This window comes from Arvicanthis niloticus, chromosome 14 (genome assembly GCF_011762505.2).
Source record: "Arvicanthis niloticus isolate mArvNil1 chromosome 14, mArvNil1.pat.X, whole genome shotgun sequence".
Classification (NCBI taxonomy): domain Eukaryota; kingdom Metazoa; phylum Chordata; class Mammalia; order Rodentia; family Muridae; genus Arvicanthis; species Arvicanthis niloticus.
In genome coordinates, this window is record NC_047671.1 from 31,174,538 (window position 1) to 31,199,944 (window position 25,407).

Below are 25,407 nucleotides of genomic sequence, written 5' to 3' on the forward strand. Positions count from 1 at the left end.
CCAAACTAAGGCACACTCCATGGAGGTAATCTTCCTTGAACACTCTCCTACACCACCATTGAAACCAAGATGCTGGCAGCCACCTTAAGCTAAATCAGCAGGGCTCTGACCCCTCTGCTTGCCTTATACAACTCTGAAAAGGGCACAGTTCATCTCTGAATTGAAAACACTCCCATCGGCATCAACAATACAGTATCAACTGAGGGCATGTCTGAGTGGGCCAGGATTGTGAAAATATGCTTAAGAAGCTGAAGACAGGCAGTGGGAGAAGAGAATTTTCTAACTGGGGAGGACAAAACAGCCTCTGGGAAATTTAGATGCACAATATCTAGTGGGAAGGAGAGCGGCTCAGAAAAGCACAGTCTCCTGTTGTGGGCGGTTCTCTTAGGGTGCATGGTTTATGCACCATGAATAGGAACATTTGCATTTCATTGACTGTCTTACTAATTGAGGGGATGTTTCTTGTCCCATGATTTAGTAATCAGTAGTCCATGTTTATCAGCAAGAGAGCGGATTCAAGCCCTGAGTTAAGGGTCCTGCTTAGCATTATTTGGTGTATCAATAAAATCTACTTGAATTTCCTTTGCATTTTATATAAAGTGATTTTAATCACGGGGCATGATCCCTAACAAACCATGTTCCTAAATCATATGCAAAATTACATATGATTTACAAAAAAAAAAAAGTTACAAAACCAGCAGCTTTTAAACATTTTTTCCCCCTGAGAACATTTTTGTTTTGTTTTGTAAACTTAGGCAACTACCTGGGGCTAGTAAGGACAATTATCTTAAAAGGGAACCCACTACTGCCCCTTCACTAGACAGGCATACTTTCTAACTGCATTGTAAAACTTATCCTTATACCCACAAACAAATGTGGCTGTCACCCCTCATCAAAGAAGCTTGTCTTTTCAACAGACAGAGACCATTACAGAAAACCACAACTGGTCAAAAATGCAGAGATAACTGATCAAGAACTGTCCATTCCCAATGGATACATCTTCAACACAACTCCTGCACCTAAGGCCAGAAAAAATGTAAGAGCCAAAGGGCAAGGATGTCTGCTATGAGATGGTTCTCTATAATTGACAGGGAAGCTACACAATATGGCCGCCTAAACAAGATCTTAACAATGAATGGCGCCATCAATAGGTAAGCTAAGCTGAAAGGGGAGAAACTCACAGGGCCTTGGCCCTAGACAGAAAACTACAGGCAAGTAGAAGAGATGAGAAAGAACTAATTAATACCCTCCAATGATGAGCTCCTTAACTGGTTATCTCACGCCAAGTGGCCAGCCCTGAAATCATATAAATACAAGTTACAAAAATGGACTCACTGGGTTGTATTTATATGTTGTGTGTGTGGTGTGTATGTGTCTGTGTGTAGAAATAATAAAGAAAAAGAGGTCATGAATTTGTGATGGAGTGAGGGGTATACCTAGGAGAGATTGAGGAAAGGGTCATTGGAGGGGCTATAGGAGCAAAAGGGAAGGGGGAGAAATTGTGTGACTATATTTTAACTTAAAATCAATTTAATTTAAAAAATCTGGGGCTTTTAATATTCTAAGTAAATATTGAGGCTTGTAAGGATCTTCTGTTATATTAGTTTTATCTACCCGTGTTTGCTATATTAAGAGTGAAAACAATTTTTTAAAAAAAATGTTTCCTTTTGTTCATTTCAAAATAATGAATGCCACATATGCTAACAAAATGACATATTTTAATTAAAACCAACTTTTACTGGTTTAAAAGCAATAAGAGCATGGTGGTATCCACCTCTACTCTCATTTCTCAGAGTCAGGTGGCTTACTACAGATTCAAGACCAACCTGGTCTATATAGTTGAGTTCCCAGCCTGACAGGCCTATGTGGTGAGTTCCTCCCTCAAAAACAAACAAACAAACAAAGCAAAACAAAAATTAGAATCACCACCACCAAAAACAATGTTAAAAGAATGGCATTGTTTTTCATTTTCCAAAACATAATATCTTTCTTTGTAGGGGACAGCCTGGTTTTCAGATGTGCTTCTCTGTTCAAAGTGTTGTGTAGACACAGGACACTCGTGGCTTCCCATAAGAAGATGGTAGTATTAAAAAGTCAATGACTTATTGATAATGTAAATCGAATAGCTCTACATTTGAAGATAGCCATGCCCAAGGTCCTTGGAAGCTCATTTATAAAACCATCCCTAGATTGCTGTTTGTCATTATTATAACCACTTAAGTGACTTCACGTGACTGACATTTGTATAGCTCCAGATATAAACAGTGAACTGTCCCTTGGTTGGCAAACTGGATCTTTATACCCAAAACACAGTCACCCAACATTTTCTCCCTGAAACTATTTGGGACTGAAAATGAGTATTAAGACAAAAAATATATATATATATATTTTTTTTTCTAAGAATGGGTTTAAGGCTACCTACCATGCAACTTCAAAGGCTGAAATCTCTAAGATCTACTAAATAAGCCAAGTCACAAACCTTGATGGGTAAACAGTGCATAGCATGAATAGTAATAAGCCTCCATGGAGACTTTCTTGGGAAATACAAAAATCTTTTCATGTAAAGATTCACATATAAGACAGTGAACCTCAGATCATAGCCATTTGCATCTAGGAGACCAGGCTTGAATCCTATTTGTACTTTGTTAATCACTAAACACTGCTGGTAAGTATTTCTTGTCTCTGCTTTCTCCCCTTTATCTTTATGCTGTCTTAGATCCTCACCATTTTAAAACTAGAGTTTTACAAGTACCTATACATTGTTCTGTCCTTCTCGGGAGCCTCATCTTTGTCTCTTGAGTACAAATCTGAGTTTGCCCCCACCCCTTACATGTTTCCTTGATCCTGATTGCCTGCATGTCAACACCAACTGTTGTGTTGTGACTGAAAGAAGAAAGTCAGGCTTGTCTGATGCCAAATCTCATATTCTCCTTTTGGAGGAAGTGGTGTCTAAAAGATCTGGAAAGGTTTCTTGAGGCTTTGTGAAGCAGGAGAAAAGATAAGAAAAGATCATAGAAACAGAGCAGGGAACTTCCCAACAGGGCTGAAGGGAAAGAGTGTTCTAAAATTTGATTCTGAGGAAGATGCTCTTTTTTTCCTTAAAGAGAACAGGTTGTTCATTGAAGGTACTGTGAATGATGTGATTCTGTAGTTCAGAGAACTTGCTGGTCCTGCAGAGCACTCAGGTTTGGTTACCAGCAACCACAAGGTGCTTCACAGCCATCTGTAACTCTAGTTTTAAGAGATCTCATATCCTCTTCTGATTTGTGTGGGTACCAGGCACACGTGTGGTACACTTATGTACATGCAAAAAAAAAAAAAAAAAAAAAAAAAAAAAACCAACCAACCAACCAAACAAACAAACAAACAAAAAACCCTTATACACAGGAAAAACAAAAACCATAGGAAAAGAAAAGAAAATGCTAAGAATAGTTGTCGGGGAGGATTATAAGACAAACTTAGAGAAACAAGCACAAGATACATGAACACAGAGTTGACTTTGACAGCAGAGAGGTGCAAAGTTTGGATCTTAAGCTGAGGAGAAATACAGGGTGTTGGCAGGTTTCATGCCAGGCACAAAACTGGTAAATCACTAAGCAAGAACCATAATGGGTAAGTCAGGAGTTCCTGAAAGGGGGGATAATGGTGGAAACAGGAAAAATATGAATCCAAGAACGACACGGAAGGCATAACTCAGAGAAACATGAGCCAGCTGTCTTCCAGGTTTACTGTAGCCAACTGTTCTCTCTTCAAGTGTCAGTGGCTATGATTACCCACAGGAGACGCAAACAAGGTTGGGACCGTTAACTTTCCTTCTGAAAGGGGGGCTCTTTCATTGTACTACCTAACAACCTTCCTTCTACCAGACATTAATCTTCATTCCATTACTCAATTGTTGAGTATAATTTGGACAATATAAGAGCAAAAATTCAAGTCCCAGAAAATGGGAGACTTTAACTGGCAACTTATGGGCAAGTCACCTCTCATTCAATGGTTTACCAAGCAACTCTTGAGTGAGATTGTTTGAATGTTTTGTTGGTGTCCTATTTGAGATGAGAAGGTGTTGGCTCACTCTCCTGAGGAAAGGGTCATCCATAGTACTTATAAGGTGCAGAAGCAGAAATGACCAAAGGAGCACAGCTTTCTCATTTTAGGCATGAGGTGTCAAGTAGCAATGACCACTACCTAGGGAATGTGAAGCAAGGAACAGGTTTGTGGTAGAAAGCTGATGCGTTGGAGAGGTAGCACTTGAGGTGACTATGGTGACCTTGAGGGTACTCTTTAACAGATGTCCTGCCTAGGGGCAGCAAAAAAAAAATCCAGGACAACAAAGACTTGACTTTCTTAGCAGTGTGTACCCTGAACCAAGTCACCAAGGGAGAATGAAGAAAGGCAGACACGAGGCCTGTGAATCCACTGAGAGACTTCCATGAACAAAATGACATGCAGCTGCCTAGGACTGTTTGGGAAAGTGCATGAGTTATTATATGGGGATACTTAGAAGAATGCTAGCTCACAAGTTCAATAAATATTTTCCTGAAAGAAAAAATAATCGAATGATAGCATGGGCCTGATTGTTATGGCTGAGGTATGGCTTAACCCTGACATCCCTTACAGATCTGTGTGCTGGGAGCTCAAAGTCACTGCTGTGGAAGGAGACTGTTGAGGGGTGGGGTCTGGTGGCAAGGAGTTGGGGCATGAGATCTACATCTTCTGAAGGAATAGGAATAGTGCTGCCTCACACAACTGGCTTGGGACCTGCAGAAATGGAGAATTCCTAACAGAATGTTGTTATAAGCAACCCAGGCGTTGGCTCTGAATCCTTCTTGGGTATACACCACTCACCACTGTCCTATGAGTTTTTGCCTTTGCAATATGATCCACCACAAGTCTCTCCCCAGGGCTAAAAAGATGTTGATACCATACTTCGGATCATCTGAAACTATTGTCTAAACAGTTTTATTTGGTCAATAAAATAAAAAGTCCTTTCCTTATATAAAGCACTTATCCTCAGGTATTTTATAATAGTGGAGGAAGAATTAACTTTTTATTTTACTTGCAAACATTAAGAAAAATGAGTTTACCTTTGCAGAAGAAACATTATAAAGAAAAAGAGGTAACGTTCATGCAAAGGATATCTGCGCTTATCAACAAAGCCATGACTCCTAGGGGACAAGAACTTTTGCTTTTCCTTGTATAGGAAAATCACATTAATTAGCACCCAGTCAGCTATTTAAAACTGACCTCAGTTTGATCTTGACATTTACAAGCAAAAGGAAGTCCTCAGTTATGTAACAGGCTAGCAGTCCATTCAGCCAGCCTGTAACAACAACAGAAGCCAATCTGTTCTTGTGCCTGATTCCATTCAAAACAACAACAACAAAATCTCTTCAGGGAGTTGAATTTTTGCCCATACATTGTCCGATTTTTACCCAACAACCCAGTCACAGAGTGAAAATTAACATCTGCTTTAAAAGGAGGGGCTAGCTTTTCCAATTAAAGCAGGCTCTAAAATCAGTCAAGACTTTGATTAACCCAGAGTCACCCAATGAGGTTCCAATGAGACTTCCTAGTGGCAAAGAAACCCATTGCAAACCAAACTGACTGTGTGTGCTTTTGTTGCATTAAAAGTAGACTTCAAACTAGATCAGAAAACAGAAACTCATTCATAAAACCCCTGGCTTTCATACTGGCATGCAGAGTATGATTTCTGAGCATTTCCAGAATGAATAGCTCCAATACACTTGCATGAGGGGACCTGTTATTGCATCTGGGCAGTAAAGATGACCTAGGACTATTTTATTTGGTCATAATCCCAGCACACATCAAACACTTTTACCCACTCAATACACATCTCAGTGTCTCAAACTTTGCTAGAGATCAACATTCTTTCTATACCTGAAAAAAAAAATCCAACACTAAGGTTTAAGAGAGAAAAATAATGGGAAGATACATGAAGTCTTTGATACGAAATGCTTAATTGCTTCTTGGTTGTTAGGATCAAACAGGACATGCTAATCCTTCAGGTTTCTCTTTCTTTCCTGTCCAAGCTAAAGAACAATGCACACACAGATGCTGGAGAAGCAAGGCTAAACATTAGCCAAGTTGATGAAACTCCCAAGAGAAAGTAAACTGCAGGATCCTCCCTATTCCTCTACTGTGATCTATTCTCTTCCACCCACCGGCTGCCACCTGAGCTTCATTTAATTGTTTATTGCACACTCCTGCCAAAGGAGTCCTGAAAGAAATGTCTGGTCTGCTTTGGAAACAAAGTTGAAGACAAAACCTGAGGCCCCAATAAGAATTTAAGGTGGAAACTGAGACTTAGGTCTCATTGTTTAGTTTCTCACATAAGAATAACACACATGTGCACACACACACACACACACACACACACACACAGAGAGAGAGAGAGAGAGAGAGAGAGAGAGAGAGAGAGAGACAGACAGACAGACAGACAGACAGACAGACAGAGACGGACAGAGACAGAGACAGACAGAGAGACAGACAGAGACAGTCAGAAAGATAAAGACAGACAGAAACAGAGAAACAGAAACACACATAAGTAGACACACAGAAAGCATGCAGAGATACAGAGTATGAATGGGATACAATCCTCATTTTCTCACTGGCTAGTCTCAATATGGAGGCTTCCCAGGCAGGACTACTATCCCCCCTGGCTTTCTTTAGCGTGCCCCAGCAAATTGCTAAGAACATTGTAAGCTCTGTGCTTTCAGCACCTGTGTGTCAGTGCCAGCGCCCCTCCCACATGAATATCTTCTCTGAGTGTGAGAATTTGCAGGTCTGTTCAGTGCTGTGTCCCTTCTTTTCAGGACAGAGCTCAGTAAATATTTGTGAAACAGAGCACTATGTAGAACAACACACAGGAGGCCCAACACGAGCAAGAGCAACGTGAAAAGCTAGCTAACTAAAGTTGTCATGATCTCGACTTTAACAACTTTCTGAGCCATTCGTGCCCACATTGGGATTGTGCAGTTAGACTAAGTCCACAGGGGAAAAGGATACCGAGGCAGCAGAGGAGGCTCTGGATTTTTTTCTTTACGATTTGCCTCTTCTTAGATTGTGTTTAACTTTCTTATTCACACTAAGAAAGCACACACCATAGTTTCTTTCTTTGAAATAAAGCATGCAGATAATCTATCTTTACCTCTTCGTTTTCACACAACTCCAAGTCTGGTGTCCTAGAGTTCAGTGCATGTCACTGTCTGCTAACTTGAGCTCTGGGTTTTGCTGACATTGCCTCTGACACTGGAGTCAGGGATTCCAAGACAGTTCTTCCTGGTTACATTCCCTATGTCTGTTTTATGCTTAAAAGTTGCCTAGTGGCTACGGTGCCTTTGAGGTGCATTGCTCTTATGCCAGGTATTTAGGCTGAAACAGCAAACAGGCATATTTCATTTGTCTTAGTTTAATCTTAGTCTGAGATGCCGTAGCTTATCCCAAAGGAGTCTCTTCTGCATGAAGCTCCCAAGAGCATAAATATCTTTCCAGGGACAACTTAATAACTGGGACTGCCAGAGAGCAGTACCTGCTGAAGGTCACACAGGTAGAAGCTCTAGGGACAGCATTTAGTGTTTAGGGATTAACCAATACATCCCAGACAATTATGTTTTTGTCAAAGGTGTCAAGATGATTCAGTGGTGAAAGAATTCTCTCCTTAGCAGGTACTGCTGAGAATGCTGAATGTTTTATTCAGAAGAACATGGAGTTTACCAGGATAAAGCTCTGCATGCACCAGTGTGGTCAATGGGACAGAGAAGAAAGCAGAAATTGCTTTTTCTACTAAATATCCATTCTCCCTTACTTAATGAAAAAAAAAAATTCCCACATTTGTGCTGGTAACAATTAAAACAACTATTAATTGTATGTACAACTAATTACTTGTATTTCTCAGCTCTAATGCAAATAGAAGGGTCGATGGTGTGTGAGGTTAACAGAAGTCTCCAGAAAAAAGATTCTTATCTTACGCTTGCCTCTTCTCTTCTCATGTTGCTGACTGGCCTACAAATAGACAGTGCAGCTGTAGAGCCTCTTGGTCCTCGAGGATGGATGCTGCATTTGTGGATGCAAAAGAGACAAAGCTCGGGCCTCCTTGTGCCTACCACCACACTTACTTTATGTGAGGGAAAGTCAACCACTTTTCTTCAGGGATGTTTCTTCAGTGCACTCACACCGAATCCTAAATGACCCTGTTGCCCACACACAGCTGTGGAGTGACAGATAACAGGGAAGAAAACTCTCATGAGGTCTGGGTGAACAACTGTGTTGAAACTAGATGGGGTCTTGATAGAAATGTAAATTATTAAGCCCTACACCACATCTAGTAAATCAGGAACTTGGAGGAAGGGCCTGCCAACCTATCTGCTCAACAAGCCCTCAAGGGTAGAAACCCCAGTTAAGGAATCAAGATAAATTCTTCCTGTTCACTGGTGCAGGGTAGAGAAAAATCTCGGTGTCATCGGCTTATGCTTAAGAACTGTGAGGGTTGTCTTCAGAACCAGGGCCTTGCCATCAAGTTGTAGAGAGCAACCAGTAGCCTTGGCAATAGGCTGTGATTTTTTTTGGTGGGGTGGGCTCATGGGACCCCTTTGGCCAACAGCTCACCAGTACTGGTGCACAAATGATCTCACAGAGACTGGCAGCACACATAGGACCTGCAGAGGTTCAAACAAGATGCTAAGAGTCCCAGTGCTAAGAGTGGATACAGGGTCCCACAGGATCCTACAAGATCCCACCACTAACTAATAAGCTATTTGCAGTTGATTCCAGCTGGGAAAGGGAAAACCAGTTTCCTTCAATGGAGCATCACTGGGTGTCTAAACTACATACCTTACAGGCCTCAAACCCTGAAGTAGTTGGCCAACAGAATACTAACTCTATGGTATTCAGGGGGCAAGGGGGAAGGACATTGGGGGTGGAGTTGTTTTGCTTTGTTTTACTTTGATATTTTTTGTTTTACTAATTTTTGATTTTTTAATTTCAGGTTTTTATTTTGTTTTTGAGAGAGGGGGCAAAAAAGAGAAGATAAAGTTGGGTGGGGAGTGGGGAGAAGGGAATCTGGGAGTAATTGGGGGAGGGAGGAACATGATCAAATATATTGCATGAAAAACTTAATAAAAATATTTTAAAAAGATCTTTGAGAGTCAGTTAAACATATTTGAGTTCCAATGTCAGAGTCACTATTTCCTGACTCTATGGCATTGGGGAAATGAGAATATTTATGAGTCTCGTTGCCCTCACTAATAAGTGAGGATTATAGCAGAACCTCTTATAAGACTACTGTGTCTGTCAGGTAAAATACCTGCAAAGCTAAGCTCTGCACTTGGAGTTCTTGAGGTACTCAAGAAAGAAACTTAGCTCCTTAGGCCAGCAAGATGGCTCAGTAGGTGAAGGTGCTTTCAGCCAAGCTGATGACCTGAGTTCCATCCTTGGGAATCCACGGAGCAGAGAAACATCTGAAAATTGTCCTCTGAGCAAAACACACACACACACACACACACACACACACACACAAATAAATATAATTTTTTTAAAAGAAAGGAAAGATGCTGCATTCATTCACTGAAGAGCATATTTACAGTGCATCGAAGATGGCTTGTCATATTTTTGCATGTAGGATGCGAGCTTAGGAGACTCCAGGAGAAAAAAGTAAACTGCTTTTCAGTATATATGCCATAGGTGTCAGATAAACTACAGGGCGGCAGTATATGAATGTCCTGTTCCAAATGCAACGTTCATGTCATGAGCTAAAGGAAAAATGATGTCTACCTGGAACAGAAAGTCTTACTGAGAGTAGAAAGAAAAACACTTACAGTGCTTTGCACCCAAATTAAGAAATGAAAGTACCATGCTTTTTTTTTCCTGCAAGTTTCTGCTGTTTTTCATTTTTGTCTACTAATCAGCCTTTCTTTACGGAAGCTATGCCAGGCTCTTTTCTGTGTCTACCCCTCATCTCTACTGGACAGAAACAATAGCTTAGAAACGCTGAGGTGTTCACCTGGCTTCCTGTGGGCTAACCCTTGCACAGAATCATGAGATTTCCTTCACAGCCAGTGTGTATTACCCACTTAACTACTGTAACTCCCCCATTTGCATGTTATAGTGCCTAAAAGTCATCCCCAAAACTCATTTTGACTTTCACTTGTTATTACTAGATTCAACTATCATCCTTTATCTTCTCAAAGACAAGGTTAGAGCAGAAATCAGAAGTGTCAGGTTGAATACTTCGGGAGCTATGTTCATGTTTGATTGATCTGTTTCAACAGCAGAGGTAAAGGTAGCCAAGAGTAATAAAATGCTCTAATTAATTAAAACTGTAATATTGTAAATCTTCATAATGTGTTTTATACATCATTCTTTCCATTCCTCACACTATTGCCAGTTTCTTGCTAAATTCACTTGGTCATACAAGTCTGAAATGTTAAGAACTGTGTTAGTACAGTAACTCAGACTCCCAAACCTAATATTACCATGCAGCTCACCCAGAGTGATAAGAGTACCCACGTTCCCTCTCTACATGCCCACTGATTCTTCTCTCTATGAGTTATTTGGGAACCTGGTTTGTACACCTACCTTCCCCAAGCAGTTCACTAGCCTTTACGATGGTTGGTACAAAAAATTTGGATGAAATCTATTTCCATTTTAGATACTTAATTTCTTAAATGCTGAAAAAAAAACATAGCTAATTGCTTACTGTTAAATCAAGAAATTCTTCCAGTTAAGAACTCAAGTATTAGGACTTGTGTTGAGTAAAAATATTTTATGAAAAACAAATGTTATGAATAAATTGAATCTCACTTATTTTAATTAAAAAAATAAGAGCTGAGATTATTGAGACACACTTTTAATCCCAGGACTCGAGAGACTGAAACAGGAGGATTGCCATAAATTTGAGGTCAGCATTGGATATATAGTGACTTTGAGGCCACTTGAGCTATAGCAACAACCTCTCTCAGAAAGTAGGGGGAGAAAATTGGTATCAAAAAGCTTTTGAATGTAAAATAAACAGACATCTTTGTGTAGGGGTCTCTCTCTTAGTTATGTATGAATTCAAAACTGATCCAAAACTCTGGTCTTCCTTGGGGAGGAGTTTGAAACAGTCTTATGTCAATCATTATTTTCTATATAATGCATGATTTTGCTGTCGTTTGAGGTTTATTTCAGGAAAACAACAGGGCATGGATCTGTAGTGGACATTTTCCCAAGGGAACACCACAGTTTCATTGATTGGGAAAGTTCTGTGAAAACCACAGCATTGATTACGTTTAGTGGCTACACGGTACGCAGTCCCTAGAGGACACTGTTTTCTTATAGAGTGAAAAGAAAAGGAAGGCTGCTGCGTGGGTTCCTTCGCATGTCAATTAAAGTTCTCCTCATAAAACCTGTCTCTCCTTCCAAGTCCCTCAAACACTCCTGTGAGACTCAAATGTATAATACCTTGCTAATCTAAAAGCCTCATGAAATAGCTTCTTGCCAACTCTATCCTCAATCCGTCTGTCAGTGAGAAATTAATACAGATTTCTGTCATTTGGGGAACATACACATACACACATGCACATGAACACTCACAGGCACACATACACATAAACAGCTGTATTAATTCAGATTTCTGTCCTCTGCCCTCGACTCACTGTCGTTAAGGGTGTGCATTGGTGGCCTTGTGCCACATAGGGCAACTCAGCTCTGGGAAGATTTCTACTCTGAGTCCATGACAATGAACAATACACTGATTTTGGTTGTGGTTTGGGTTTGTTAGTTTTTTTTCTTCTTCTTCAAAATATAGTAATATTAGGTAATGATACAGACCCTGGTTGAGAATTTCTGATAAGCCACACCCACTGTGCCTAAAATCAAGGCCTAGCCATGTACAGAGAGCACCTGTTGTGTAATGTCCAGGCTATCCACATAGGCCGAGTGTCTCTTATGTCCTGCTTTGCTCAATGCTAGAAAACCCCAAAAGGAAGCCATTATCTGAAGACCCCTCTGCAGAGTCAACTTCCCTGGAACAATTTAAGAAGAATCTGTGTGGTTCTGCTAGGTTTTCATTTACCTCTGAGTTTATTTGTTTACAATACAAATACACATTCCTTTTTTTCAGGAAAACCACATGCTTAAGGAAGGCCCGCTGGACTCCTGAGGAACTTGTAGTAAATGAAAACCAAATAAAACACAAATGTGAAAAAAACAAAGCTTTAATGGCTGAAAATTTAAAAGTTCTGTAGATTAAAAGAAGTGTTGATGAAAATGAAGTTGTGTGTGTATGTGTTCATGCATATATATTTATGTGTGTGTTCATGTGTGTGTGTGCCTATGAGTGTTCATATGCATGTGTGTATGTGTGTGGGTTCATGTACATGTATGTGAGTGTGTTCACATGTGTTTGTGTGTGTATGTGTTCATGTGTGTATGTTTATGTGTATGTGTGCCTGTGAGTGTTCATGTGCATGTGTGTATGGGTGTGGGTTTGTGTACATGTATGTTGAGTGTGTTCACATGTGTTTGTGTGTATGCGTACATTTGTGCTGTGTCACTGGGTCTGAAGTTAAAGGATTTGCACTTGCTCTCTGGCAGCCCAAGCACCAGATATTTCCAGTCCCCATGCTAGGTATTACCTGTTCCAATAGAGCTTTAGCCTTTTCCTCTGCTTCTTTCAGGCAAATCTCCAAGTGTTCCAGTTGTTCCGAAGAAAATACTGTCTGTCCACTGTCTGGTGAGTTTCCCTTCAAAACAAAAATCAATGTGTGTTTGTTTGTTTGTTTGTTTGTTTGTTTTTTGGTAGGAATAGTTTTCTGAGCACTTTTTGTCAACTTTATGAACTGAGGCTAAGTTTAGTTCATAGACTCTCACCAATCTTTTCTTCTTACTATTAACAAAATAGAGTTTTATAGGAACAACTTGGTCTAAAAGGAAGGCAAAAGATACAGGGCAAGGAACAACTTCAGAACATGAGAATAAAATAGTCCATGTTAGAATTTGGTTAATTTGCAACTTTTGTTCTTCAAGAGGTTACGATCAAAGTTTCACATCCTGACAGGAGCTGTCACCTGTATGCTATGTGTTGAACACTCATCCTTCAGGAAGGTCATTTGGATACATGCACCCTTTGATCTTCACCTGTCTATTCTGAGAGACACTTAAGCAAAGACAGCCATGGTTAAGAATGACATCACCTTTCCCACAGCCTAGCTAGTAAGACTTAAGGCAGCAGATATAACTTGCTTATAATTACTCTAGAGTTACTTTCTACAAGCTGTGTGACGAGTAGAGAATTGGACCAGGATAAGTTACAGACTGGACACTGAATCTCGAATATGCCCTAACTATTCTTCCACTAATGTGGCAACCACAATTCACTGATCAATTTGAAAACTTACAACAGAAAAGTTCTAATCAGAGCAAGCATTATGATCTCCCTGGGTGTGTCGTTTTCTTGCTGATGCTCCTGCTGGACAGATGTTTCTGATCAACCCCTACAACAACAAGAAAAATCCCTACCAAAAAAAAAAAAAAAGAAAGAAAGAAAAGAAAAGAAAAAAGAAAATTGTGGTCCTATATACTCTAACAGCTTTGTTTTTTCCTCTGGTTTATGACACCACTGGTTTAGCACATGTGCATTTCCTGGTAATACTATAGTGCCATCTGGTGGTAAATGGAACCAGCGATTTAAAACAAAACCTTCATTCTGTTTGTCTGTATGCGGAACCCTGGGCCTTCACCACTGGCCTAGTGAAATCAATGGGCCACCATAGGATAAAGGACAGAGAGAAGTTTCTAGGGCACAAGAGATTTGTCTTCTAGACCAAAGTCTGTCCTATACAGCTGTTCAGCTTTCTCCAAAGTTTGACTGTAGGGGATGAACATCTTAGGCCTAGAGCAGTGCTGGTACAGGCAATGTGGAGCCCAAAGCCCCCCTTATACCAGGGTGATTTAGTAATTTCAAGAGTAGAGTCACAACTGGTCAAAATATAGAGAACCTTTGACTGTGTGGTACCCAGCCCCAGTTGATACATTTACATGAAAACCCCTATACATAAGTCTCAAGAAAACATCATGGAAGAGGGGTAGAAAGATTGTAAGACACAGAGGACTGAGACCGTGTTTTCTAGAAATGATAGAGGAGCTGTATCAAAATCACTACCACATGGCTGCTTAAGCAAAACCTACAAAATGACACCACCAATGGACATGCCAGAGTGGGTGAGGGCTTCTTGCAAGGTATCATTCATAGAAGAGCTCCAGGCAGTTAATGGCTGCTGTGAGGTGGAGACTCAGTCTTCTTCAGAGACAACCTCTGCCCCCATAGGTTCACCAATTCCAAGAAGTCAGCCCTAAATGCATGTGAGCAACACTGAGTGATCTCAGTAGGATGTATTCATAGATGTATATACATATATGTAATCATTGTATTTTTAGTGGATTCAAATGTTCTCCAAAACGCAGTCTTAAAAGTAATTCTTGGATATTCATGCTTTGAAATAAACCTGTGCTGCACGACATTTTTTTTTTTTTTTTTTTTTTTTTTTTGGCAGAAAGGGAAAATCATTGAGAGGCCAAACTATTGCACAAAAGTGTGTGGAGCTGGCTCCATTACCTGGGAGAATCTTCTTGCCTGGAGTTTAGTATCAAGAGAAAAGTTTTAAAAAATCTGTGTCAGTATCAGCTAATTAATTTCTTAGTCCTTTTACTCCAAACACCCAAACCAACCAAGAAATTCAACCATGTAAGACAGAAGCTCTGCGACGGCAAAACTAAGCTGAACAGATTGCCACTGAGGACTGGACGGCAAAGGGTTTTCATATAGACAATATTAGGAACTCATCATATGGTTTAGAATACAGCACAGCCTCAGGAAAGTATAAAATGCAGAGTCTGCACCTGCACCCAGGCATGAGCTGTCTGCCCTTCTACACTTTCTTAAGCATCCCCATGGCTTCCTTCACTGACTTACAAGAAAAAGCTTGTACAAAGGCACGCTCTTCTCAGTAAGAAACAACATTAATAACCAAATGAAAAAGTAAAACTTAAAAATAAATTTAGAGCCGGGCAGTGGTGGCGCACGCCTTTAATCCCAGCACTTGGGAGGCAGAGGCAGGCGGATTTCTGAGTTCGAGGCCAGCCTGGTCTACAAAGTGAGTTCCAGGACAGCCAGGGTTACACAGAGAAACCCTGTCTCGAAAAACAAACAAACAAACAAACAAACAAATAAATAAATTAATTAATAAATTTAGAAGAAATTACAACATGAATTTGACTGGAGGGGCACCTCCAGTTTCAGAAGACCAGAAAACGTGAAACTTGGTCAGTCATTGTTCATTTTGTAAGACAGGAAGGCAGAAAAACAAGGATGGGTTTTAACTCATGAGTTGAAGCCCTTGTAGACACTACTACATACTGTGTGACTCATAACAATGAACACTCCCAAGGGTTAAAGAATTGACAGGTGAATTACACTAATTAACAATTTGTTGCATGAAAACAAAAATTAGATGAGAATTAAGTAAAAGGGAACCCTTGCACACTACAGAGAGGAACATGAATTAGACTAGACACTGTGAAAGTCAGCGTTGTGAGGTCTTCAAGAAAACAAAACTAGAACTGTCATTCCATCCTTCTCTACCGTTCTTGGGTATTGTACCCAAAGAGTCCAGGTCAGCATCCCATAGAGATACCTGCACATCCATGTTTATTGCCATGATATTCACAACAGCCAAGCTAGAATCAGCCTAGCTGCCCACCGATGAACAAGAAAATGTGGCATATACATACACAGTGGAGTTTTATTTAGCCAGGAAAAAGAATGAAATGCCATAAACAAGAAAACAGATGGCATCTTTACTCTTATTTGTAATTTGTAATTTTAGGCCTCTTAAATGTTTCTACAGAAATGTCAAATTAATCTTGACAGATGTAGTTCAGGTGATCAAACTAAAATACTAGCAAATAATTTTAATCATACACATATTCCTTCATTACAGTAACTATGTCAAACTATGTATGGGTGAACATGTATTTGGACTGATAGCTCATTAATAGAACAAACATATAAGACATAAGCATAGGTTTGTTTTTAGCTGGAGAAGTTTCTCACTTGAGAGTTCATAGGAAAACTTACAACTTTCCCTGTTTATTTTTTTCTTTCTCCATAACTTCCTCTAATCTATCCCAGCTTGTTCTTTGTATCCTATCACTAACTCTTAGTGCCTTTATTTCTGTGTCCTTAGATGACTTAACTCATCTGTGTCAGCCATTAAACTTCTTCAAACTTTGAGAGCTGGCTCAAGGTCACTGATGTAATAGACTTGGTGTTCTATTCCGAATCCAGTTTGTTTGTGCAGAGGTCACATAGGACTTTGCTGAGCCCTTGATTGAAGCCAAATAAATAGCTGTTGATTGATCAGGAGCTCAGCAGCTCAAAGAAGATACTTGTATAAAGCAACTGTCCTCCGTGCTGAGTCTTGACAATGGTTTCTTTGAGCAAAGCTTTCCGTGTATCACCCCAGTGACAATGACAGAGTTTACAGCCCTAGGAAGTTCTGTTTGCCAGGGCCAAGGGTGAGACTGAGGCAGCAGAGGACAAGGTTATAGTCATAGTTTTAGATGATGGTAGTGCCATTAAAGAGCAAGCTTTAATTAAATAAAGCAGGTAAACATGTGAACAGATCACACTCAATCAATAACAACAATTTCATCAAGCCAACTGAAAAAGAATAGTTTGCGATTAAAGCCTTCTAGATGATTGGGGGGAAAACATTAAAAGAGAATTCTCACAGGTACACTTTCACAACAGCAAGTGGAAAGTTTAATCAGGTATAGAATTAAGCTAGCTAGTGCAGCCGATACATGCATATGTGTTTATTTAAAAGAAAGTTCGCTAAAAAGAAAGCGGTCATGGATTCTACCTTTATAGAAGAGGATTTTGGCCCAGTTCATTTTTAGAGACAGTGCCTCTAAAATTTGAGACTTCTAATATGCCAGGTGCTCAGCAGGGCCCCTCCTCAGAAGTATAGTCACTTCCATCCATACTGGAGATTCTTTAGGAAGAGTTTCTAGTGGTTAAGCTTCCTGTTTGGTATCTCACCTCTTCAGTGATACTTTCTGACCTTTTTCTCCCTGCTTGGTAGACACCAGGGGCTTCTATGTCCTTAACTGTCTGCTCTCTGCTCAGATTCCCTTCAGATTCAGGTCTGTCCCTGCTGACACCTCCTCCTCAACTCATTTCCAAGTCCTGAATTACAGACTCTTTTATGTCATTTGTTCACTCTTGGTTTTCATGATCAGAATTCACTCACAGTGGAAATCTCATCACCTTCTCCAGGGAAACCATGTTTGTCTCCGTTGGAGTTGCCTTATCTCTGCCCGATAAGATATTAAAGTTCAAACCATGACGAACAAACCACAGTTGGAGGTAGCAGGAAGTGTCTATCAACATGACTGAGTAGGAGGTACGGGTGGGGGTGAGGGAAGCAGCTTGACCAGCATTGTCTGGGGAGCATTCAGCTCCTCAGCTTGGAGGTCATGTTCTCTCCCTGAACTGACTGTATGACTTAATTTGTCTGTGGCTGACTTTCCATGTTTCAATTAAGAATGTTAATTCCTGGCAGCGATTGAGGAAAATGAAGCAAACGGATTGTTTAAAGGTGTGGGCAGTGTAAAGTCATCAAAAGAGAGTGGTCAGATAAGTTCTAGATATGCAGGTGGCCTTAGCCTTCTCCTGACCTATAGCAGGGATGCAGGAGGTGGTAGTGAGCATGACAGAAGGATCTAGACAGAAAGCTGTAGGTGAGGGACACAACACAGTCTCTGCCACTTTGTGAGACAGTGGCACAGATAGCCTGACCTTCTCACCTCTTTTCCTCTGCCTTTCCCTTGGTAAGGAGCCAAAGGACTAGAGAGCCTGAATGACAGGTGTAGAGAAAATGGCTTTTCCTGGAAAAAGGGAGAGAGGGAGGAACAGGGGTGAAAAGAGCCAGATATGCTGAGAAACTTCAGCTCAACAGGAACTAACTTCATCTCTGCTTCTCTGAGGCCAGCCTCGGGGCTAGGCGTGTGCTAACACACTGTCAAGTGTCAGCTGTCAACAAGGAAAGGACAGGAGCAAATCAGAGGCTTTCCCCAGGAAGCCCAACCTCTTCTGAAATTATAATCTTTCTCCTTTCTCTCTCCCCTACCCTTTCCATGGATAACATCTTTCATCTTTAACCAAGTTAAGGTACAATATACAGGAACTGCTGCAGATTGGTATGCTGTCTTAGGGTGGGTGGAATAAAAGTTTGGCAACCCTGTGAGAGCTCATCCTACTTATTTTGAGGTAGCCACTCTCACTGCTTTATGAAATGCATATGAGGTACTCTCCCCAACTCATCTGATGGGTGTTAATTATGAAATGCATGCTTTATTAGATAGCTCATCTAGAATTATGGTTCCTCAGGCTTCTGGACCAGTTCAAAGTGGATCTGTAATATCTATCAAGCCGTCTGATAGAGAGTGAAGGATAGTTGGTATCTCGTAAAGCAAATGAAACTCATTTCTAAAAGTTAGCCTTTCCTTCTGTATCAGGTTAGACTGTTTCTAAAAGTCTATAGTATTGTCAACAGAGAGTAACAGAACAATGGATCCATGGGCTCACATTTTAATTTAAGAGAAAAATGTCATAGGAGTTGATGCCATTTCATAGTTTCACCAGTAACTTGTAAATAATGGCCAAAATCTTAACTCACTGATTCTTACTAAACAAATTCAGAAAGGATTGCAGTCCCTAAGGGGATAGGAACTTCACAGGAAGACCAACAGGGTCAACTAACCTGGACACTTGGGGCTCTCATAGACTGAGCCACCAACCAAAGAACATACATGGGATGGACCTAGGCCTCCCTGCACTTAAGTAACAGATGTGCAGCTTGGTCTTCATGTGGGTACAGAACCAGTTGAGTAGGGGCTGTCCCTAAAACTGTTGCCTGACTGTAGGCTATGTTACTCTATCTGGGCTCAGTGGGAGATGAAGCACCTGGCAGAGATTTGATGTGCCAGAGTAAGGGTATACCCAAGGGGGTCACCACTCACTCAAGAGAAAGAGGAGAGGAGGAATGGAATAAAGAATTGTGGGAGGGGGTGACTGGAAGGGGGCAGTAAGTGAATAAGTAAAAAACTAAATTCATTTTTTAAAAATGCTGAGATTTGTCAAGAGTTATGTTAAACAATAAGAAATTAAAAACAAATCAGACATGGCTGATGTTGGTACCAGAGTCACCACCATAGGGGTTCTGCTGAATATAAACATTTCATTCAGGCTTTAGTTGTAAATAAAAATAAGAAAAAAGTTGGTGGTTACATTAACACATTTATATTGATTTATAATATATTACTCTGTACTTTGTGGTGTTCGTTTTCCCTCTTTGATGAAGAGTTGGCTTCTCCAGGGAAGAACATACCAGTTGGTTATCACATGCCAAACAGCCCACCTGAAAACATGCATACAAGTTGTTGGGAGCCAAGTCTTGGGCCATACATCCTGACAAGAGACTTGTTTTTCCACAGCCCACAATAGCTGAGCACACTCTGATAAACATCTTGGTCTTCTCACATATCTTGTTTTGTTGTTTAGTGCCCCAGCTGCTAGGCACATGTGGTAAAGTGTCTTCAGCGGCATTCCCCTGCTTGTGCTTATATATCCCCATGATTTCCTTTCAATAAACGGGACTTGAACAGATTCTCTGTCTTGTCTCCATTCTTTGCGTCTCTTGCTCCTCCCCACTCTCTCTTGCTAGACCCTGTTGACAGAGCTTCTTGGACCGGAGCACCTGGCCCCCAAATGTGAGGCAGTGTGGGCCAGGTCAGTCATCTGGCACCAAACATGGGATGCAGACCAGAGCATCTGATGCCCAATGTGGGACAGCAAGAATGAGAGACCCAGTGAGGGACGTTACTAGAAGAAAGAAGGGTCGACAAAAAATTCAGAAGTGAAACAAAGGTGATTACTGCGGGAACCTGCCAGTAAGTCATAGTAACAAAAATGGGGCAAGAAATAAGTCATCAGGAAAAGATGAAAAGGGCTTTAAAGACTCAAGGAGTAAACTGCAGGCTGCTCTGAGTCAAGAGAGCCAGACAGATAAGTAAATAGAAGGCTGCTCTAGGCAGAGAGCCGAACAGAAAGATAGTGTTAATAAGTTGTATTAGATTGATTTAACTTTCAAAATGGGTGTGATTCTGAGTTGTGTAGTTATATTTTTCCTCTGGATAAAAGGTCAATGTAAAGGCTTTTCTGGTTATTGGCTCAAGGAAAGGCTGATTTGAGAAAAAAGGTTTTTCTATGTGTTTTCCAAAGAGGTCATTAAGGTAGTAGTTATATCTTCCAGAATTATATGGATCAGACATGACAGAGGTAGGCCTCCAGAAGACTAGATTCCAGAGAATCAAACAAAACATTATCTTGATACTAAAATTTGTTTTGAGATTTGTATATTACAGAATACACAGCCTTGGTGAATGAATCTCCTTGTCACCTACAACTACAGATGTCCTGGACTTTCAGTTGGATGCAGTTAAGACACAGACATCAGAGGCTTATCAATTTACCCTTCTCCCACCCCTCTTCTAATATCTCAACATCCATATTCAGCTTGAAGAAGTTAATGAAAAGTCGGCGCCCCAACTCCCTGGGCTTGGGGACTGAGGTGGTTAATATTAGGCTGTCTTTCTAGGGAAAGGTAATGGTTTTATTGGAACAGGGAGAAAGAGCTAAAATTGATTACACAGCCATAATCTATTGGTAGAAATCTGTATAATTGTTACTAAGCTGAAGTTATAATTTCTTAGATGGTACAAAATTTTGATGCAAATTCAATGGTTTCATTGGTATAATTTCTTTTATTAATTCAATTTGTTGGCACAAGGCTTAGACTTTTTACTTCTCCAACAGGGGGAATTGTGTGCTGCCCTTAAAAAAGAGTATTGCTTTTATACCAACCATTCAGGCATTGTTAAGTCTCTTGTCTCTCAGGTCCATGCTGTTCAACAAACTGATGGCTTTTGTATGACAACAGATAGACACTATTCAAATGAAACCCACACAGGTCCATTATTACAGGCTTGAAGTAGGAGGTTCTAAAACTTCTGTCATGGAGACTGATGAGGACTAAACAATGACAGGTAAGAGAATACCTCAAGACCTTTGCCCCTAACTGGGAAGCCTCACCATCCTAAGACAGGAGCTCAACCAAATGGCTGTTGAGTATTCAAAGATGGGAAAGGAAGGCTGATGTCTTTTGTCTTAATCTAAAACAGGAACAGTTTTCATAAGTTTTCCCAGCCTTCCCTTTTGAAAAAAATTAAAAAGGGGGACCTGTTGGGAGCCAGGTCTGGGGCCACATACCAAGACAAGACTCAGATCGGAGCACTTGTCCCCCAAATGTGGGGCAGTGTGGGCCGGGTCATCTGGCACCAAACGTGGGGTGCAGACCAGAACAACAAGAAACATCATATGGGCTGAGCAGGTTATATTGAGGAATAGACATGTGTATACAGACACATATATGCTTGCAATAACAACCAACGAAAGGAGAGACATGAATTTGAAGGTGATCAGAGAGAGTTATGGGAGATTTGGAGGGAAGAAAGGGAAGAGAAAATATATATTATAATATCAAAAAAAATTAACAAGAAAATAAAAACTGTAAAAAATTTAAACCAGTAAGTGGCCACTCTAACCTGCCCTGGGATATTCCAGTTTGATCTCAAGTAACATTGACTTTGTCCAATAGTGGTGGGAGGGACCATGGAAACTACACACCTTCTATACCTTACATCCGCCCAAAAAGGACCTGGTGGCAAGGACACCTGGATACACATTCTGTTCTATTAGGTCTGTTTCAAGGTCTCCTCTGTGCTCTAACAACAGTGCTCTGCCATTTTGATTTAAAACCTCATGAGCTTTTTAAAGTATTTGATGAATTTTTTAATCAAACGTCCACACAGTTGAATGACTTACATGTATACTTTTTTTACATGTATGTATGCATATAACTTTAAGATAAATTCCATCTGCAATTTCAGAATTTATTATGAAGCTGTTGTTTAGAAGGGTTATAATATTCAGGGTATTTTTTTTATTATCTTTATAAAATAAAATACAAATTCTGGACAAACATGTTCTATATGCTCTTCCTTCCTCCATTACAAATGATTCAAGTAAGTAAACAAATAATCTTTTCTTCAACAGGAAATGGCTCAAACTCAAAAGAAGAAAATAATTTTTCCTTTCTGTTCAGTAAACAGCACACCTTCCAAACCAAACTTGGTTTTAAAACTAAAACTTCCCAATTATCTATGTCAACTTACCTTGTTGGCTACAGACCAAAGATATTTCTAGTGAGAATAGGTTTACTTCACAATGAAAAGGGGGAAATAGAACAAAGCAAGGCAATCCTGCTAATGAAAGTTATTTTTATTTCTTTAAAATATAGAGGAGACAGAGAGAAACGGGGAGTTGTTAAATAAGAATGGAGATTCAACTTTGTATGATGAGAAATGTCAGGAAACTTGCAACAGTGTGAGGTATGATCTACACTGATAAAGTAGTTGATGCAAAATAATCTTAATGGTAAAATCTGCACATATTTTAACACAGTTCAAGAGGAAAATAGAAATAGTCCTATATGACCAGCCTGTAAAACACACAGCATGAGAAGTCTATATTAAAATAAATTCAACTCTTCTTTATACCTACTTTAAATGTCTGTTGTGAAAATCAACTAGAGAAAAGAAGATAAAACACAATAAAACTATAAAGGAAGAGATTTTAAAAGCCAAAGGAGTCTGCTTTCTGGGGAAAATGAATTTTGAGTTTTCTAATTAAAATTACCCAAAATTTATAATTTGCTTTTTAGACAGTTAAAATATTTGGGAACAGACTCTTTTTCATACACCACACAAAAGTTTAGATTGAGTACTTGGACATATCAATCAGCAATTCATTCCACTACTAACTATCACTATTTGAGGAAATAGACACGCAGACAGGAAGGACAATTGTCAGGCCACAGTATAGTTGAGGTGATGCAACTGTGTTGCCCAAGATGCCTGTGGTTTGCCAGTTACTTTTGCTATGTAAATTATTGCTACATTTTGTATACTGACAGTGTTCAGGGTGGTGACAAATGTGTTTCTGCCCCCGGTGGTTAGATTATAAATACATAAATGTTTAAAAAAAATGTTCAAAACAGTGAGCTGCAGGGATAAGAACTTCTATACTCCAACAAGGCTGTTCCCCAAACCTAGCAAGGAAATCCTTAGTTGAACTTGCTGTCTAATGAGAAAGATTTCCCTGCAATCCTGGCATCTGCACAACTCTTTATTTTTAACAAAGATCAGAAGGAGAGATGGGTTATGCACCCTTTTCTATCAGATAAAAAGCAGGGCAATAATTTCCATAGTACATTCCAGACGGATAAGGCAGGCAGAGGACAGACGCATGCACTCTTTTTTTTTCCCTGTAAATTTCCATTTCTTTTAAGGTCTCCCAGTCAACTACTTCTAAGATGCAGGCAATGTCCTAACAGGAGAGGAGGTACAGCATACACAACTGCAGCTACTTAGTGAGGCTCGGATCCCTCACCTGTGAAGGGAGCTATACCATTCATCCAACCTTAGCTCAGTGCAGCCATCTGCCTGGCTGCTCTGCTGGCTTTGGTCTCTTTGTGTCTGGAGAGTTTCTTGTCTTACTAATTCTAGGTCTCTAGTGTAGAAGTTAAGAACTCTTAACTTTCTTTGGCAGCCAAGGTGTAGGCGGGCGACTTGGACTCTACCAGTCAAACACAACATCTTAAGACTCCAGTGTGGATGGCAGTGATGTAAAAAGACCCCAGGTAGACTAGAAGCTGGCCAGGTAGGCAGTGCCATGCTGCTTCCAGAAGCTGCCATGGTGTCAGAATTGCAGGTGTATTTCACACTCAGGTAAAGTGACAAGCAATGCCTGGGTCCCAGCCTAGTGGCAGCAGTCACAGGGTTGTTATCAGACCTGACTCGTCCTGAAGAGCTTTTGGAACACCTGTAACCTTCAATAACCCGTTTTCCTCTCCAACATAAGGAGAAAGAGACTATCAATTGATTTCAAAGATAAATGTGACTAATGTGAGGGATTTGAAATGTGTGTCACTTATTTGTGTAATGTTAAGTGGGTAATTGATTATTTGAAGTCCCATTTCTTCATCTATGAAAATAGAGGCAGTAACTCCAGGCAAGGACTTTCATGATGATCCACAGTGGTAAGAATATGGTAACTGTTAACAGTAAAGGCTCTGAGGCTTGTTTTTCTCTGGTGTAGCTTCTGGGAGCTCGCAGCTCCGGGAGAGGCTGGGAGAAGATTGTAAGGGCCACACATTCTCAGAAAGGGGTGGCCTTGACACCCGGGGCCTATGTGATCTGACTCTCCCTGGCCAGCAAGGACAAAGAACAATTTAAGAGCAAATACTTAGCACTGCAGACTGGAAGACATAGCCTGGCTCTTCGCCTGCCAACCAGCTAGAGTCTCACCCAGTTTTAATGTTTTGTTTCACTTTGTTTCTTTATGACTTGCTCTGTGGGCCTTCTAAGGTCAGAAAGGGAAGAGTCAGTAAACAGTGGTGCAGGGCCAAAGGAGCAAGGATTTTGAGGAAATTTTGTAGAGACAACTTGGAAAAAGCTATTGGGCGAGATAGAAATGCATGCACAAGGAGAAGAAGAAATGTTATTTTAAAAAGAAGCTTCGGCATCCTCTCCACCCCCTCTGTTGCTCTTTAATTAATGTGATCCCAGCTTTCACGTGTCAAAGAGTTCAAGGGTCCCAATTAGAACTTTGTCTCTTTTTTGAACAGTTACATTTGTAAAAAATTGAGGCTTCATGACTCTGCAGTATTACAAAGAACAAAGCTTCCATATATTTGTTCAGAGAAACGAAGTTAATTCTGTCTTGCAGGGTTTTTTTTTCCCAAACAGGTCCTTTGGTACTTTTTTTTTGAATTTAAGATAATTAGGAATCTTAGTTAATTCTGTCTTGCAGGTTTTTTTTTCCCCCAAACAGGTCCTTTGGTACTTTTTTTTGAATTTAAGATAATTAGGAATCTTAGTGAGCGTACTCTTCCTGTGTTGGAGACGTTTTGCTATTTGGTCATCCCAGGAATTATTTTACATCATTGTTAATTATTTTAAAATACTCAAGAGGAATTTCCTTTCTGGTGTTCTGGAACCCACACCACAGGGATAGGCAGATGCAGATAGGATGGACCTGAATTGGACTGTGGCTGGAAGGGGGCCTGTGTGGCTGTGGAGGCTAAAGAACTGGCTGGAAGCTAAAGCCACGGCAGAATCAAAGTGGACCACTAGAAGAATGTAACAGACAGAGAGGAGAAAGCCAAG

General features: G+C 40.3%; 1 protein-coding gene across 1 annotated transcript in view; it reads right to left on the bottom strand.

The window, feature by feature from the left end:
* Ccdc192 (coiled-coil domain containing 192) overlaps positions 1–25,407 on the bottom strand; it is a 193,212-nt gene that overhangs the window by 152,100 nt on the left and 15,705 nt on the right. Inside the window, exon 3 of the mRNA XM_034518367.2 lies at positions 12,633–12,740. Within this exon, the coding sequence (XP_034374258.2) occupies positions 12,633–12,740 (108 nt within the window). The remainder of the gene's footprint in view (positions 1–12,632; positions 12,741–25,407) is intronic.